This window comes from Centropristis striata, chromosome 3 (genome assembly GCF_030273125.1).
Source record: "Centropristis striata isolate RG_2023a ecotype Rhode Island chromosome 3, C.striata_1.0, whole genome shotgun sequence".
Classification (NCBI taxonomy): Eukaryota; Metazoa; Chordata; class Actinopteri; order Perciformes; family Serranidae; genus Centropristis; species Centropristis striata.
In genome coordinates this window covers 37716400-37735469 of record NC_081519.1, presented here as the reverse complement: position 1 = coordinate 37735469, position 19070 = coordinate 37716400, and the positions used below count along the sequence as shown (strand labels likewise).

At 40.6% G+C, this 19070-nt stretch overlaps 1 protein-coding gene across 2 annotated transcripts; it reads left to right on the top strand.

The window, feature by feature from the left end:
- Positions 1-2344: 2344 nt before the first annotated feature.
- znfx1 (zinc finger, NFX1-type containing 1) lies at positions 2345-18100 on the top strand. Of its 2 annotated transcripts, none has more exons than XM_059330169.1 (17): positions 2345-3271; positions 3558-3792; positions 3930-4282; positions 4985-5164; positions 5557-5663; positions 6909-7147; positions 7283-7414; positions 7687-7835; positions 8432-8575; positions 8672-8789; positions 9870-10093; positions 11341-11480; positions 12030-12162; positions 12322-12489; positions 14568-14678; positions 14874-14969; positions 15163-18100. In XM_059330169.1, exons 1-17 carry the CDS (start codon positions 2348-2350, stop codon positions 17614-17616), a joined length of 5907 nt encoding a protein of 1968 aa, XP_059186152.1. In that variant the 5' UTR covers positions 2345-2347; the 3' UTR covers positions 17617-18100. The 2 variants fall into 2 exon arrangements, with proteins under 2 accessions (XP_059186152.1, XP_059186151.1); XM_059330168.1 differs by having other exon boundaries at positions 9867-10093.
- The last annotated feature ends 970 nt before the right edge of the window (positions 18101-19070 follow it).

Below are 19070 nucleotides of genomic sequence, written 5' to 3'. Positions count from 1 at the left end.
TGTATTTTACAGCAATAGTAAGGCCTTATTTTGAGATTAAGGTGAACAATTAAAATTGAAACTTTGGTGTAGTGTAGTCTTGAGTGTTTGTGTCACTAAGCAGCAACATGATCAGGTTGTTCAGAACGTGTTAAGACAGATACACCTTGTTTATAATTAAGACATGGGCATGCTAATAAGGTATTATACAACAATATTACACAGCAGTTGACTCACAAGGCCCCAGCATCCCCTTAGGGCACTGTACACTTGGGAAAATGCAGTACAAATACTGATAAAACTTCCTCATACAAAACAGTATTTTAAGGGCACATAAATGCAGCATAGGGTCCCTTAAACACTCTGGCTAAACTGCTATATTCAAATGGAGAACAAAACAAAAACCAAAGCTTAATAATTAACACAAAATATGAAGTCATTTAAATGCTTTCCCTGGGATTCGAGGCCATCCCTGGGGATCTGAGCATTTGGGCTGGTCCATCAGGCACAAGTGAAACATATATTCTTATTAAGGTACACAGCAGTCTCCCTTTCACTCATTACACTAACAGCAAATCTGCTGTAGCCTCCACTTAAATTAAATATCCCGCATTTTGCTGATAGTACTTCCATACACAGCTCCCTAAGCACAGTATTCCACCAAACATGGCACTGCACATTGATATTAAACTGTATTGTAATTAGGGCATGTTTTTGTGTGCATAGATGTTCTAACACCACCCCCCATTCATCACGAACAGGTTCATGTTGCACATTGACTAGGTGAGGACAGTGGTGTCAGACAGTTCTGGGGAAACGAAAACGAAAATGACACAGCATTTAAATAGCAGCTTCCTGAACCGAGCAGTGAGAGTCGAGCAGAGACAGACTACCGACTGAGAAGGCTCGTTGCTGTGATGATAGCAAACCAGCCTGCTTCCTCTTTAAAGCTTGATGGAAATATTGATGTCAAGTGCATTTCAGCGTAGGTAAGTACTTTCGCTCTTTCATTCGTTGTGTTACGTTTGGGGAGAGGGTGGAAACTATGGCTGAGATATTAGGAAATATTAATATAACATAGCATACAACCCCGATTTAAAACAAAAAAGTTGGGACCCTGTGAAAAACATAAAAACAGAATGCATCAAATTCAGGATTCAGTGTCGATTTACAAAAACTAAAAAATATTATATCTATTTGTACGTTATATAAAGCTACTGTCTTTTTAATTAAATATATATGTCTTAAAGAAATAGCAAATTATCGCATTCTGTTTTATTTACGTTTTAGACAACGTCCCAACTTTTTGGGCATCGGGGCTATAAGGACCGAATATCCGGGCTGGTGAATAACAACAAGAAATGTCAGCTCACTCTAAGAATGCATTGTGGAGTATATAATATGAGAAAACGAGATAAAACAAAATTAAAGTCAAGGTGTATTTACTTACTGGGAAAGTACCAGTGAAGGCTCGGGGGGATGACATCAGGTTCGTGACAAGAAACATTTTGTGGTTTAAAGCTCTTATCCGATTTCTGGTGAAAGGAAACCTACTCTCCTATGTAATACCACTCGCACCCAGCAGAGGACACACTATTCCTTTCATTTAGGCCATTGGAATTGCAAGACCCCTCAAAAGCCCTGCAATAATACAAAATGCATTGGCAACTAATGTCCATATCACACTATAACACACAATAACATGTATGTCATATACAGAAGAGAAAGGCAAGCAGACTTGTTTGTTTCGATTTCCTCAGAAGCTGTAAATATGCAAAAATCAAACAAAAACCTTGCTATTTGACTCCAACAATGTGACCTTGCATGTCATACTCATGATAGTAGGAAACCTGAATAGAACACATTACATAATAAAACTGTAAGCACATCTTAGGAGGAATTCTAAGGCTATTTTATGCTACTTTATACTTCTATTCTACTACATTTTGAAGGCTACTATATTTTTATCTGCACCACATTTATCTGGCAGCTTCAGTTACTTACTATACAAAATATAAAAGAACACATAAATCATGGCATATTGCTATATTACTAATATAAATACTGTACTTGTGTATTTTTACTTAAGTGAGACCTTAAGTATGTGGGACTTCAAGTTTTTTGTGTGATCATGCTCAAATGTGTTGTTTTCAACTTCACTCTCTAATCTCTTGCCACTCAGAAATCATCAGTGTTACCAACCTAAATTTCAACAACATCATGGAAAGACTGACTTTATTACAGAATAGAAGAGGACCTAACGATGGTAAATACAGTTTGAGAAGCAATACAGCAAAACCTTGAGAACAAATGCAACTGTGTTAATTTTCAAGGTCTCAGTGTTTGAATTTCTCCCCCAGGTTTTGATATGGGCTCAAACGAAAACACTAACGGAGGCAGGGGAAGAAGGAGAACACGAAGCCGGGGAAGAAATCAAACTGAAAGGGAGGAAACAGATGGAGAAGGAGGAGAAGGTGTAGGGATGCGTGGGAGAGGCAGAGGAAGAGGAGGAAACAGAGGAGGAGGAAGAGGAGGAGGGGGAGGAAGAGGGAGAGGAGGAGGAGCAGATCCAGGAAGAAGGGATGACAGAGCTGCAGGAAGAGAAGGCAGGGAGGAGACAGATGGGAGAGGCAGAGGAAGAGGAGGAGGAGCAAATGCATGGAGGGGGGGTGAAAGAGATGCAGGAAGACAGGGGGGAGGAGCCAGACAGAGAGGAGGAGGAGGAGGAGGAGGGAGGGGGAGAGGAAATGGAAGAGAAGTGGCAGAGAGAGAGAGAAATGGAGAGCAAGGTGCATTTGAAAGAGAGGGAGCTAGAAGGGGGGTGGCAGAAAGGGGTGCAAGGAGAGGAGGACATAGTGTGGATAGAAGAGAAGGAAGAGGGGGTTGGAGGAGAGATGGTGCAGGAGACAATCAAGGGAGATCAAAATCTACAGGAAGGGTGGGGGCACCACAGGGTCATGGACTGGGCTATAAAAAGCTGGAAAATCTCTCTGGTGAAGATCCATCCATAGTGGCCATCACCCTGTCCTCTGATCCGTCCCTGAAAGAGGTCCTGTATGTGACAAAAATGAGGCAGGACCTTGTCGAACTCCTCTGCCTGGTGCTGAGCAAAGCCTTCAAATCACGGTCAGACAGAGGCACCCTGCAGCACCTCGCTGGCATCATAAAAGATTCAGGTTTCTTGCGCACTGTCCTACCCCACTATCTTGTGGGCATGGTGTCAGAGGCCAACCCCGGCCGCAGGGAGCAATACCCACAGCACCTGGATCACATCCTGGCTATTCTGTCAGAGGTAAATAGAGGAATGAATGACTGGAAGAACCAGTCAGTCAGTAAATTCAGCTAAAGGATAAATGAATACATGAAAAATAAGCAGTAAGTTATGATAATTCAGTAGAGCCAGAAGAGCTGCCTTTGATGAAGGATGCAAAGTGAAGTTCAAACTTTTACAGAAACTTTTACAGAAGCTGTTGTGATCCTTTTTATTTTAGCCTGATTGCACATGTTTCTCTTCACAATTCTGAACAGTTTGTAGTTGAATGTGCTTTAACTAGCTAACCTCAATATATGCTCATTAGGTCCTCAGCATCTTCCCTGCTAGCTCGGTCCAGGCTGTGAGTTTGCTGCTGACGCTGCTTGAAGCCTCCATCAACAGCCTGAGGGCATCAGGAGTGGACATCCAGCCACAAACTGAGCAGAGTGTGGAGAGTATTCAGGAACTGATCAAGCACCTCCAGGAGAGATCCAGGGAGGGTACCCTGCGCTCAGACAAGGACACGTATGCCTTCTTACGGACTGGAGGTGATACCCCAGGTAAAGGCCTCTTAAAGATATCTCTACTGAAATGCTGTTTCATAAACATTTTGATACCCTGCCCTCAACCCAACATGGCAAAAAATATTTTGAAAATTTGCCACACAATTTTCACAACCTCACGATTTCTAATCCAGGTGAAGAAGATCAGGAAGATTTCAGGACCATATCCATCTACCCAACTCCTGAAGAGTTCCATCAGGAACACAGGCCTTTCCTGAGACCCAACCTTACCGCTCAGCGCTACAGAAACACCCACATCTACCTTGACACCCACTTCCGGCTGCTAAGGGAGGACTTTGTGCGGCCACTCCGTGAGGGGATCCAACAATTGCTTCGGAACAAAACGGACAAGGGCAGAAATGATAACCCGCTGAAGACAAAGCGCTTTGATGACATCAGAGTATATTTTGACACAAAACTGGTGGTGCCCAAGTGCACACACACTGGTCTGGCCTACATAGTCAAGTTTGACACTCAGCCACTTCAGGTTAGTCACTTGAAGTATTTAGACGCCCGTTTCAAATGTTATCAGCCCTTTAAGGCCATTATCAGTTGTTTTCATCCTAATACATTTGGTGTGGAAGGTTCTACCTATTAATGTGTATTATCTCCTCATAAGGTCATTGTCACACCATTAAATGGCTGTTCACAGTTTTGTCAAGCGAACGAGCCAAAACGACTTAATTAAGTTTAGGAAACCGAAACTACATGATTAGGTTTTGAAAGAAAACTTCATGGTTTGATTGAAATACCCTTACAGGATATAAAACTACTTTTAAAGTACATTTTTGACACTTTTAGTATGACACAGGATGTTAGCCACCACCTTATAATAATAATATGTTACTTCCTCCTTTGCTCATGTAATAATTACTATGGCCACTAGTTGTCAGCACCTAACAATAAATGTTACAGTAGCAGCACATTAAATAGGGTTCTTAACCTACTAGAAGGAGGAACAGGCCCTTTCTGATCTATGATGCTGATAATTGTTGATAATACCCATTCAATCACCTGAATCATTCAAACCAGGTGGTTTAGATGTATGTTACATTCATTGTTTGTATCACATTTGATCAATATGATTATGTACATTTGTTAAGAGATACAATATTTATTAATTGAATGGCAAATAGAAAATCATGTTTTAACATGTATATTAAAAATACCTTCTCCATCTATTCTACAGTTTGTGCGCTGGCAGAACTCCAAGAGGCTGATCTATGGATCCCTGGTCTGCCTGTCATGCGATAATTTCAAGACCTTCTTGTATGCCACAGTGTCAGATCGGGATCCCAAAGAACTAATGAAGGGACATGTTCAGATTGCCTTTACTGAAGAAAGCAGATTCAAGTTGGCCAGAATTGAGGTGGGTAGAAAATGGCGTTGTTGATAAGGGCAGAATGCATTTATTGATGCATGGATATTTGATCTTACGGTTTAATTTCAGCCACTTAAATTACAAAAGCTATAACTGATATATACCTTGAGTTGTCAGCATATTCGCTACATTTAGATATAATTTCGAAGTGCCTAAGGCAACCCTGTGCCTAAAAAGTGAAGTCAGTGCCTTAAACCTGCATTCTTTTTGATGACCAGTAGGGGGCGACTCCACTGGTTGCAAAAATAAGTCTGATTGTATAGAAGTCTATATCACAATGACCCTACTTCTCACTTTTACATGCATTTAAATGTATTAAACTCAATAAATAATGAGTTTCCTAATGAGTTCTTAATCTCAATACTTATTTTATATCACAGAAAGATCAATCGTTCCTCATGGTTGAGACCACTGCCTACTTTGAGGCCTATCGATATGTTCTAGAGGGCTTACAGGAGCAGGACGACGACGACCTGCCCTTTCAGAGGTAGGAGTGTGTGTCTGTGTGTTTGTGTGCTGTGGAGGGGTTTCACATTTTACCATCAAGGTCATAGTTTTTATATAATCCCACAGCTCTTTCAAAACGAATTCCCTTGTAGATTTTCAAAGGGCAGCGGGGGGAGAAATTGTACAAAGCAAGTTCAGCAATCATGCTTTTAATTGGCACAAGTTAATTATATCGCCACGGTATTCCCAAAAAGCTATCACGCATGGATGAGTTCAAAAGTTCGGTTATTGTCTGCACTCCCTGTGCCCTTCACAGATACCACAAAGTAATGTATTATATCAGGCACTTTGCTGGCCATCTGTCTCCCAGATATTTCTCTTGTGACTACCTGAAACAACTTTAAACAGTTTTTCGCTTAAAAGTGCACCATGGGAGATAGCAGTTGCAATGATTTGTTTTATATACACTGAACACAGTTCTCCTCTCTACCTACCAATTTCCTTGATGTTTTGTTTAATGTTGGATACTAATTTGGCTTAGTGTTTTGGGTGCAAACAGTGCAGCCTTGTGGGCTTTTTCCCTGACAAACATCTCCAGCTTTTCCTGGTAAATCCTCAAAGAACCCCTACTTCAGCTGGGGGCATTTGGAGATCAATTCTCCAGTTCCTCCACCTTTTTTCTTTCTTCTTTTTAGCTAGATACTATGAAGAATAACTATTTCTTCTCCTGGCAAACAAAAAGTTGACTTCATAATGCAAAAAATGCACCCTTTCTCAGCTCAGTACATTCAGAGGTTTTGCAGCTAAAGCCTTACTTGGTCTGGTAAGATTGTTAGCTTATGATGGGTTACTGATATTAGCCAGCTTTCGAAATATATTCCTGGATTATTGACATAATTTAGTCAATAGAATGGCTATATGACTCCTCTCTACTAATGCTACTGTTATATTATGTTTTTAACATTTATCAATATCCTGTAAGTGCCACTTGTGGGCATGGCACTGTTCAGAAAACGTTACATGGGCTCCCCTACATCATTAAAGAAAAATTATTTGAGCTTTCAACGTCCCATTTTATCAAAATGTTTTTATTGTTTTATATAATAAGAACGCAGCTCATATTTAGAAACACTAGGACTTCTGTCAAGGTTGTGATGTGACAACTAAGCAGAAAATCCCCCTGAGTAACGTATTAACAATGATCTTTTAATGAGAAATCTCTACATCCTCCTCTCACACAGATAGTAGACGCTAAAAGATGTAATCCTATCCATAATGTGTCCAGATACATTGTGGAGTGCAGAACAGATGTGCGACCTCCAGCTTATCTGCGAAGAAGAGATGATTATGACCTGTCATCCGTGGCTCACCCTGACCATAAGGCCAGTATACGGCCCTTTCACTGCCTGAACCCAGAGAAATGGCCGAAAATGGAGAAACTGGGGCTGGATGAGTCTCAGATGAAAGCCTTCCAGCTGGCCCTCACAAAAGAGCTGGCCATCATACAGGGACCTCCTGGCACTGGTGAGATATTGAAAAGCCACCGTTGGAAGGATGACTTCATTGATCTGTGAATGAAAAAAGTGTCAGATGTATTTCACACATTTGTATAATGAAAAGAATCCATTAACACCTTAAATTCATCTTCCATTTTCTCAGGAAAAACCTACGTGGGGCTTAAGATTGCTCAGGCTCTGCTGACCAATCAGGATCTCTGGAGAGATAGACTTGGCTCGGCTCCCATGCTGGTAGTGTGTTACACTAACCATGCCCTGGATCAGTTCCTTGAGGGTAAGCAGTGATGCCAATAATATCAGATTTAACATATTGTCTGAGTGGTTTGGGATTTAAAAACACAGATATATCTCTTTTGCTGTCAAGAAGCTATTTCTCACAGAAACAATAATCTTGAGGGGAGTATTTCTACATATAGTGCTGAAACTTCTGCATACAGACGACAGACATCTACTTCAGATTTTATCTGATTATTTGTCTTTGCCAGCTGTGACCTTGAAAAAGTTATGTGAGACGAATAAGCTCTCTGCTTTGCCTCTGAATGTTAGGTATTCATAAATTTCTGCAAGAGGGAATAGTGAGAGTAGGAGGCCGCAGCAACAGTGAGATCCTGAAGCGTTTCAATCTAAGGGAGCTGACCCACTCGCAGAAGTTCAGAGATTCGCTGCCGTCTCACCTGCACCGTGCACATAATCAGGTAAGCTCCTCAGGCTGCCTGGCCTACAGTCTGACTCTTATAACTTCACGTGTCAAGTTACTCCACACTTTATTTCTGTCATGCACACAGTATCCTTGTGTTGAGAATAAGGATATTATATGTTTAAATATATCCTATTAATTTAGCCTTTTTTATTCCATGAAAAAGATTCTCATGTTGATGTACAGTACAGGCCAAAAGTTTGGACACACCTTCTCATTCAATGCGTTTTTCTTTATTTTCATGACTATTTACATTGTAGATTCATCAAAACTATGAATGAACACATATGGAATTATGTACTTAACAAAAAAAGTGTGAAATAACTGAAAACATGTCTTGTATTTTAGATTCCTCAAAGTAACCACCCTTTGCTTACTAGAATATAAGACATGTTTTCAGTTATTTCACACTTTTTTGTGAAGTACATAATTCCACATGTGTTCATTAATAGTTTTGATGAAACTACAATGTCAATAGTCATGAAAATAAAGGAAACGCATTGAATGAGAAGGTGTGTCCAAACTTTTGGCCTGTACTGTATGTATGCAATATTAGTATATAACATTCTTGTTGGCATCTTATCACTGTAACAGATTTACAGGCAGCTGTGTGAGGAAGAGAGGGGGATCCAGACACAAAGCGTGAGGCTGGAGTGTTCCTTGAAAGGCGTCCTACGTGAAACCTTCTTAAGGAAGTTCATTTCAGACCTACACTGGCTCAGTCTGCACGAGCCACCTGTAAGGGCATAAAACATTTCAATATTTGTAAACTTAACAAGAAAGAATAGAAGACAGTGCAAACTAATCATTTTCTGTTCTTGGAATGATTTGTAGACATGGGATGGTTTTGTGACCTGGGGAGAGAAGAAGTCCAGTGTGGTGATGGACTGGTTGGGTTTGGGTTCCACTGTCTTCCTGCAGAGGGCGACAGAGAATGCAAATAGAAATGAAGGTAAGACTTTTCATAGAATTGGCCTTCTTAAACAGGATGTGATAATAGGCTTCTTTTCATTGATAGTGTGTAATTATATTGGTGTCGATGGATCATTTTACAACACAAGATTCCCCCGAATAGACCACCAGTGAGAACCAGTTTAGCAATTGTTTTCATTGACACACATTTGCGTCACAACTTGTGACGATAGAACAAATAGTGCTGTTTGTGTAACACTGTTTCACCTTGCTATTGTTGGATGCAGTGGAAATGTTATTGACTGACCAGGTAAAAGCATTACATTATTGAATAAGTAATTATGTCAATGGGATTATCAACCAGCAGACACATAAGACCTGCACTGTCTTTACATTATACTTGCACTCCACCATTACAAATTGAACATATAAATGGCTGAGAAAGCATTACAAATTGATTATATTGATAATAAGTCAGCTGAACTGTTTATTTTAAAGATAGCACAATTTATGTGCTAAAATTGATTCTAAAAAGTTCTCTAATTGTCCATTTTCTTCATAGTAAATTGATTTTTCTCATTGCCTTGACACCTAAGCACTGCCTTTTAAAGCCAAAGTGTTTTGGATAGCTGTCTATATATTTTCACTCCCAGTCCACAGCAGTTTATATTTTCCTCCAGCAACTCAGCTGGTAGCCTTTTCAGCTCAATGTCAGCATTCTGCAAACCAGCTGAAATAAACACCAAAGAACTCAAAACATTGCCATTAAAATCAAAACCCTCAACAGCTCTATCTGGATTTAGTGGCTAAATAACAATAAATAACCCAGCACCCAGTTTAGACCGTTTCACTGACTGAAGATAATATAAACTATATAAACTATAAACTATAGTTTAAACTATAAACCTCTACCATTTATCATGGATATATACTCTTATACTCTGTCTCCTTACTCACTTCCTATGCTATCTTTTAGTAGAACCTTTCCTTTTCTTGTGGCCTATTACGCTCCATGCAACTTTATAAGTCATCAATGAAAACTACATTTTGCACACTGATTGTACTGGTGAATTAAATAATTCTCATGCTGAATCTTAATGCACTGCATTGGATATAGCAGAAGAGGAAGCGATGGAGGTGGATTACGAGGACGACTTCATTGAAATCGCAGAGGAAGCAGATCTGATCCAGGCAGAGCGCATTATTGAAGACAACATTGGTCCCAGACGTGGCAGAAAGAACGAAGACACGGAGGAGGCTGTGAGAGCAGTAGAGGAACTGATGTTGGCTATGAACCTGGATGAAGCTGAGATACAAGCTGAGCAGAGTGAGGAAGGATGGGAGGTAAAATTAAGAGATTTGTTTTGTGGTGATTGTAATGAGTTTAACATTTCATGAGCTTATCATTTTTGCATTTCCTGTTTAATCAAACAAACTGACTGAGAACGCTGTTATAGTAGATTGGTTTGAGAGGAGTAGATATACTCCCATGCTTAGTTATTCTAAAAGCTGTTCAATAGAACCATTTCCTTATGACAATTTTGGACAAAATTGTATTGTCCTTGAGGTCAAACAAATGTGCCCAATGCATTTCTCTGCCACTGTTCCATATATTTTCTATGTATGCTGCAAACACACAGATTGGGTAGTATGTATTTTTTCATACCTTCTGGACAACTCACTGGGGTGTACAGAACAAAAAAGACCTAAATGCATTATCTAGCTGTGACAAGTCTTGCTGTGATTAAATACTTGTAAGAAAACTACCGAAGTTCTACCAGATGTGTACCACTGCTCGGTGGGGTGTAGAGGCATTGACCCAGCCTGCATTCAGCCAGCACCTGCAGCTTTATGTTATATTCTAGAGGAGCTAGAAAAGCATGGTGGAATTAGCAAGCTAGTTAACTAGCCTGTTGCTAAATGAGTAGGCTATCACGAGATGAACGAGAACTTTCTTTGCTATTTGTAACCAGTTTGACATGAAATCATGGTGGAAGTTGCAAGTCAGCAAACTATCCAACTAAGTTTACTGGTTACATAAAATGATGGTAGTGCTGCGCCTAACAGTCCCTCTACTCATCGGCACTAGCAGACTACTTTATCAGGGACAGGTTGCTCGCTAGCTAACTAACCAGTAAACAGTTTCAGCACAGCTGTCAATGCTGCGTCAATGCTTTTGACAAATAGAAGTGGGTGTAGTTTTATTTAAAGTGGGTTGGAAAAACGATAGACACTCCACCAGACTGTCCTCCGATGGCTCTTTCGGTACACTACCATAAGTCACCTTAATACAGCATTTGTATTGAAAAGCATACTTTCAGGGTTTTAAAATGCCCTGGTATACCAAGCCTAGTTTCCCCATAACATAGCTAAATACACTACTTCTGTGTCATACTATCACCTTGTCATACTTTGCCCCCCATTAGACTACAGCTTACCCTTTAATATTAATTTTGTTATTAAACAGCTTAAGAGAGTGTAACACTTTAATTCAATTAATGAAAAAATGTGACTAGATTAGCTAGGATTTAAAGCAGTTAATGTACAATGGGGTCTGAAGTTCAACGTTAACCCTGTTCTGATCCGTCCAGATGCAACGAACCCAGAAGAGAAAAATGAAGAACAGAATCAGGAAAGAGCTTGGGAAGACCTCAGCCATGACTGACGAAGAGGAAGATGATGTCTTGGATATATGGACTCTTAGCCAGCAAGAAAGATGGAGACTTTATCGGTAGGTCTGCATTTCTGTTTCACCTGTCCTTCCTTCGGTCACGAACAATGTGCCTCTCTTAACTCCTACTTTTCATCACCTCTCCTATCTTGCATTTCTGTCCTTCCCTCCTTCATTTTTTATTCCTTTCTCTCCCTCGCTACTGCTCATCCCCCAAGCAACCTCAGTCTGGAAGAAGTAGTCTATTCCCACTGTGTATAATTAAGTCAACTAATCACCAGGAAAATGTTTCCCAGAGGATCTTCGCACCTCTATGAGCCAAGACATAACTATGTACAGGACTTTAAGAACTCATGTTTACATAGATGTAATTATCATTTAAACTTACAAATAGGGCAATTTCTTTGCAAGACTGATATGATATGTGCTGCCGTAATTGCTTAATTACACTTACAGTAATGCCAAGTTCCACAGCATCATTTTTTTTTTTTACCTCTGCTCTGAGTATACTTCCAGATGCAGAGCAAATAATGAGAGTCTTCCGGCTTCCTGATAATTGAGTCAGTTGTCACAGTGTTTTACTAATTTTCATTTCCTTTGTGTCTGCAGGTTGTGGGTGGCACGTTACAGGGCAGAACTTTGCACCATAGTCCTAGAGTCTGAACAGGCCTATCAGAACGCAGTGGACAGATTGGCTGATGTAAAACGTCATGAGAACCTCTGTCTCCTCAAGGAAGCCAAGGTTCAGTATAATTGCAGTAATGCATGTCATTTTAGGCATTAAAAAGAGCAATACTATAGGCTACTTGTAAGGGCAGGCAGCAATACAACTGTTTGCAATGATAAAATGTACCACAAAACCAGCAGAAGTGTGTCGATAAACACATATGCTGTCCATCAGGTTATTGGCATGACGACAACAGGGGCAGCCAAGTTCCGTAAAGTTCTGCAAGAAGTGGGTCCAAGCCTGGTGATCGTAGAAGAGGCTGCAGAGGTTCTGGAAGCCCACACAATCACCACACTGAGCCAAGCATGCCAACACCTCATCCTCATTGGAGACCACCAGCAGGTAAGAACCAGCACGGAAAAATAGGGCAATAATTCCTAAACCCTTGGTGTCATCTCATTAAACCCATGCATTGCAATTTGTGCACTGGTGTATTTTAATAAGCCATCAGCGTCTGACTGAAATTACCCCATTTACATGCCTAGGTGACAATTTAAATGACAACTTGTCATGAGGGATTTTGTATAATTGTGTGGTTGTCAGTATGTTTGTGTGCGTTGCCTTGAGGGAAATGGCAAAAAAACATCTCATGCCAGCCATTACAAAAGATAGAGAAAAAGTGAGGAGTGATAAGCTGGACATCAGTAGACTATTACAACAACTTGTCAGGGCCTGCCAAGGACATATGGCCATGCAGCCTGTCTAGCAATCTGCAGAATGCGATCACAACTACACACAGTTCTCTCACACATCTCAATATTCTGTCCTGGTCTCTTCTGGCTGTGTAACTTCTGTCTGCTCTTTTTCTAATATTTGCTCGTTGCTCTGTGCTTATGCATGGATTTATGCATGCATTTGAATATACAAACAAACCTGACTTTCTTACAGTGGCACCGAAAGTTAGGCAAGTATAAGAATGGAATTCCAAATAGAGTTTGAGTTGAAAATTTGTATTTATTGTAACTCGGGCCGGGAAATCAATGGTAATTTTTCAGGGCAGATTAATATCAAAGTAATTCACCACTGTGCCCGAGGCTCCCTTCACGGTTTGTTTTTTTGTTAGAAATTGAATGTGAAAATAAATAAATAAATATTTTAATGTCTCTAATTTGTCAATGTAAAAACAATGTATATACAGAAAAATAATCTTCTTACTCATCACTTATGGCCAAGTGACTCTGTATCTGCAGAGACACTGCCCTCTGCCTGTATTTTCTCTTTAAAAAAAAAAAAAAAACTTGCTGTGTTTGGGACATTTCTGGGTGTTTCTCTACCCCTTTATTCTGCCTCTGCATCCAGCTATCACTCCTCGGCCTCCTCTCCCCTGGGGCTCTGTTTTTCCCTTGGCTAACACTGTAATCAGTGTTGGAAGCTCTGCTTAATTCTCCTGTATGGAATCATACTATATACCATGCCTATTAGCTAGCTAGACCTGTGCAATAACCTGCTGTGTCTTTGAGGTGGAGAAGACGAGGCAACATTGAATGTGTATATTTTTAAATTAGTATAGCTTTGATAAAAAAAAACAAATATCAAAAGCAAACAAGACAAGGTATTCTGAACATGTCTCTTTGTTTCATGGGTTTATTTAAAAGCATTTTATTCTGATTCTGTGAACAAGTGTTCAGAGCTTTTGTGGAACCTGAACTTAAATCTGTGCATGTAATGGATGGATGGATCACACTTTCCAAGTAAAATAAGCTTTGGCATTGTTGTGCTGTTCATTAATCACAGGTTTGGTGTTGAATCGAGCAGAACACAATGCTTCACATTTATACTAGAATTTGTCTTGCCTCCCCCACACCCCTCCCACATACATGCACAATCACACTCTGTCCTCTAGCTAAATTAGGTTTTGCACACACATAGAGACACTAACACACACAAACACTCCCACATACTGAACAGACAAAACAGGGAAAACTTAACAGGATAGGAAAAGAAAGTTAAAGTGCATTTGCATACATTTTATATTCCCATCCATCCTCTAAACAGAAGGCCATAGCAGAATATTGTTTATTACTTCTAGGCTTACTATTCTATAGATAGTTGCTTCCACCTTTGTCTAGGAACTGTGTAAAAAGTATTAGCATTTACATAACTGCAGACGGTCTGATCATCACCTTAGGCATGTGACCGTGAAAGTCATCCCTCTGTTCTTCACCTGCATGGTTATGATATGCTAAAATACAACTGTAGCACAGTAAACCTGCCAAATAAACTGAAACAGCACTGAATGGAAAAAGCCAAAAGCAAAAACTTGCATTAAAATGCTATATTGATCATAAAACCATATTACCAGTGCTAAAAAACCTCTTCATCAGGGCACAAGAGGACTAAAAGTTTGAAAGTCTGAATGATAATTCATCAAAACTGCAGATGCAAATGATGAATATGTGATTTTTTTGTTGTTGCTCTAGCTGCGCCCCAGTGCCACAGTATACGAACTTGCAAAGAACTACTACCTGGAGATGTCCATGTTTGAGAGGCTGGTTAAGATGGGATTTCCTTTTGTCAGACTCGACTACCAGGTTTGTGTTTCTTGATTTGTTGATTTTATTGTAGGATCTATCAATTAATAAGATATTTAGATTATTAAGTTCAAGAAAAAGTTGTTACATTTGAATTTTTATGTTTGTGTGCATTGTTGTGGGTGCATGTATGTCTCTGCAGATATATATGATTGACTGTGTTTATCTCTGTTTGTGATTTGGTTTGTTCTTCAGCATCGTATGAGGCCAGAAATTGCCCGTCTTCTGACCCCACACATCTATGCAGAGCTGGAAAATCATCCCTCTGTGCTGAAGTACGACAACATCAAGGTGTATATTTTATTTGCTCTCCTGCTGTGTCTACATTCCGCTTGTATTTCTTAGCAGGGAATATCTGTTTACTCGACTGCATGGTTAAAAAGTATCTGCATAGTTTCTTAGACTTCAGGCAATGTATACAGGCCTCAAAAGAATATGATAAATATCAAAGAATAACTTCTCTTCTCTTAATTCTGTCTTGCAGGGTCTTAATGCCAATTTATACTTTGTTGAGCACAACCACCCAGAAGAACAGATCAAAGACGGGAAAAGCCATCAGAACCGACATGAGGCGATGTTTATAGTCTCTCTTTGCCGATATCTAATCTTTCAGGGCTACAAACCAGAGCAAATTACCATCCTCACAACCTATACTGGGCAGCTCTACTGTCTGCGCAATCTCATGCCTGCCGCACAGTTCACAGGGGTCAAAGTGCATGTTGTGGACAAGTACCAAGGAGAAGAGAATGACATTGTCTTGTTGTCTCTGGTCCGCAGTAACGCGCAGGGCAGAGTTGGCTTTTTGAACATACCCAATCGCGTCTGTGTAGCCTTGTCTCGTGCCAAAAAAGGTCTCTACTGTATTGGCAATGGCACAATGCTGAGCCAAGTCAAACTGTGGAGCAACATCTTCCACACCTTGAGGGAGAAAAACCAGGTTGGGAATTCTCTGACCCTGTGCTGTCAGAATCATCCTGATCGACAGGTAGAAGTGTCTCGAGCTGATGATTTCAAGCAAGCCCCTGAGGGGGGGTGCACCAAGCCTTGTGAGTTCCGTTTGGATTGTGGCCATGTTTGCGCAAGTGTCTGCCACCCCTACGACCCCGAGCACAAAGAGTACAAGTGTCTCAAGAAGTGCCAGAAGATTTTGTGCGATCTGGGTCACAGGTGCACACTTTTGTGCTATCAAAAATGCCCAGAGGGATGTCCAGTGAAGGTTGAGAAGATCATACCCCAGTGTGGGCACAAGCAGATGGTCCCTTGCCACCAGGACCCGAAGACATTCTCATGCCGGAAGCCTTGCCAGAAGCTGCTTGGCTGTGGACATCCTTGTGAATCATTGTGTGGGCAACCATGCACAAGTCACTGCAAGGTTAAGGTCACCTTAAAACTAAAGTGCGGCCACAGCCAGATAGATGCATGCTTTTACAAAACTGAGGAAGACAAGCCCCAATGTAGAACCCCGTGTGAAAAACAGCTGAAGTGTGGCCATACCTGTCGGGGAAACTGTGGCAAGTGTAGTCAGGGACGGTTCCATTACCCGTGTTCTCACCACTGTGATCGTCTCCTGATTTGCTCTCACAAGTGCAGCGAGCCTTGCACTCGTGATTGCCCCCCCTGCAAGAAACCATGTGAGAACTGCTGCGTGCACAGCAAGTGTATGAAGCCATGTGGACATCCCTGTGCTCCGTGCATTGAGCCCTGCGCTTGGCAGTGCCCTCACCAAAGCTGCAGTAAGCTTTGCTATGAGCCATGCGATCGTCTGCCATGTACCCAACCCTGTGCCAAGACCCTGGCTTGCGGCCACCCATGCATAGGTCTGTGTGGAGACAAATGTCCAAGCAAATGTCGCATCTGTAATCACGATGAAGTCACAGAGATTTTCTTCGGCACTGAGGATGAGCCTGAGGCTTACTTTATTCAGCTAGAGGACTGTGGACACATCATTGAATACACGGCCATGGACCAATACATGGGGATGGATGACAACCAGCAGGCAAATGAAGGCGAGGAGGTGGCCATAAAACTGAAGGAATGTCCGAAATGTAAAGCTCCAATCCGCAAGAATCTACGCTATGGATCTCACATCAACCGCAGTCTGGCTGAGATAGAGATGGTAAAGACAAAGATAAATGGAAGTCAGGCGGTTATTGAACAGCACAAAAGGGCCCTTCAAGAGAAGTGGGAGGACAACCTTTACCTCCATGAAATGCATTCCCAAGAGGACTATATGCAAATCCAAAAGAAACTGGAAAATAAGTATCTCACATCAAATGATCTGTGGATCCTGGAAAACAAGATGGATTTCCTCATACAAGTTACAAAGCTGATGAGGATCCAAAAAGAAAACACATCAGCCATGCAATGCCTCATATTAGGAGGGCATATCTTGGAGTTTGTGCGCCAGCTCAACTGCTGGCGCCAAAAATTCACAGTTCAGCAGGTCTTTGATTTGCAGAGAGAGCTCCAGAGAATCAACCTCCTGACCGACATCAACGCCCGTTGCCATAAGGCAAACATAAGAGCAAAAAGTGACACAATTAAGTCCGAGGTAAAAGCAATAACAACAATTTTGGAAAAGGCTGGCCAATTCACAGAGCAAGATCAGGACAGAGTGAAAGAAGCCCTGAAGGAATTAGACAAGAAGCTTCCAGCCACAGGTTTGGGGATCACGGAGAAGGAGAGAGAGATGATCGTCTCGGCTATGAAAATGCCGTCTGGACACTGGCACAAATGTCCTAATGGCCATGTGTATGTCATAACTGAGTGTGGAGGGGCTATGGAGAGTCGACAATGCCCTGATTGTGAAGCTACTATTGGTGGGGTCGGTCACAGTCTGGCAACTGGCAACCAAGTGGCCTCAGAGATGGATGGGGCACAGCACCCCGCCTGGTCTGAAGCCAACAACCTTCTAAACTTTGGTCGTCTTGACTTCTGAAAGCTATCTTACAGACATCTGCTGTTGCCTTCTGACTCTCAGCTGCAAACTTACATGCAACAGGTGGTAATTTTACTGTAGTGACCACTTTAATCAATGCTGGACCAGAAGTTATCTCTACTGCTTGAGATGAGGGATGCACAATTTAGAAAAAAAAGAAGTTAATGTTAATTTGACTATTTGGTAATTTCTTTAAAAAAAATATATGTTAAAATGGGCTTGATGTGATACATTTTTGTTTTTTTCCAAAGAGTGTGTAGAATACAATTTGTAAGATGTGCCATAACTTCATACCTAATTTAGAATAGGACCCATTCTTTTCTGTGACAGATTTTGCTGTTTCTGCAATTTGGATATTGCACTAGTCCATATTGCAATGTCAATAAACGTTCTATTGTAGACCATAATCGTCTTGCATACAATTTACTTTGAAAATACAGGCTTAGATAGTAATAGCAATAATTTGTGACACTTTTTTTTTTTTTTAAATAAACATATCCATTCAGCGTCTTTAATTTTGAAATAGATGCTCGACTGTGTGAACATGTTGGTAAAGAAAGTTTAAACATTTCCTGCTTTAGACTTAGTGGGTGGTGCTTTTGTTTTAAACATTGCTTTGCTGCAGGAACCATGCACCAAGGATCTGCAAAAAGTCACATAATATGTGATGGATGATGATTAATTTGAATGTAAATAATTTGTCAAATACAGTATAAACTGTTATTATTTCATATGTTCAAGACTGTTTGTGTTAGTAACAGTTGTTGTACCTTAACAATAGGTGGCACTAAAACACTGTAAAAGAACATGAATTCCTATTTGTCATGCTTGCAACTTCTTCAAATGCAATTAAACATGTTTGAATTCAGAAAACCCATTTTTGTCTTCATTTTACACTCTCTCTCTCTCTCTCTCTCTCTCTCACACACACACACGCGTGCGATGATGTTGAAAAACACCACAAGCAAGATGCAAATGACAAATATAATTGTGGTTTAAACTGTATGTTGTGTGTATTGAAATGATTGACATGTACATCTGTAACATGGCTTCAAGACATGCATATGCAGAAAAGCGCCTGCAGACACATGCACATAAACAGTAAAAAATACTAATTGATATCTATAAATATTTTTTTAGAGTTGCTGTTCTGTAGAAAAGTGCATCTAATGCATGAAACAATTCTCACTATTAGAACAAATATGAGTTGTTTTTCAACCCCCAATTCTCTCTCTCTCTCTCCATCTCTCACACACACTCTAATAGGACATCATTGACATTGAAGCCAAAGAAACAACCCTGAAATAGCTACAATTCCTCTTCACTACTGTACAGCACTCAGAGTCGCTGACTTTCATTTTGGCATTTTGTAACAGCTTGCATCACTTTATTACATGATGAATGTGTCCCTGTCACAAAACCAGCTCCAATGCAAACTGTGCTGTCTACGGGGA

Coding starts and splice junctions, on each gene's coding strand:
- znfx1 (XM_059330168.1), top strand. CDS start 2,348: ATGGGCTCAAACGAAAACACTAACGGAGGCAGGGGAAGAAGGAGAACA. Junction 7,148..7,282: donor ACAGGGACCTCCTGGCACTG/GTGAGATATTGA, acceptor CCATTTTCTCAG/GAAAAACCTACGTGGGGCTT. Junction 12,490..14,567: donor TCATTGGAGACCACCAGCAG/GTAAGAACCAGC, acceptor TTGTTGCTCTAG/CTGCGCCCCAGTGCCACAGT.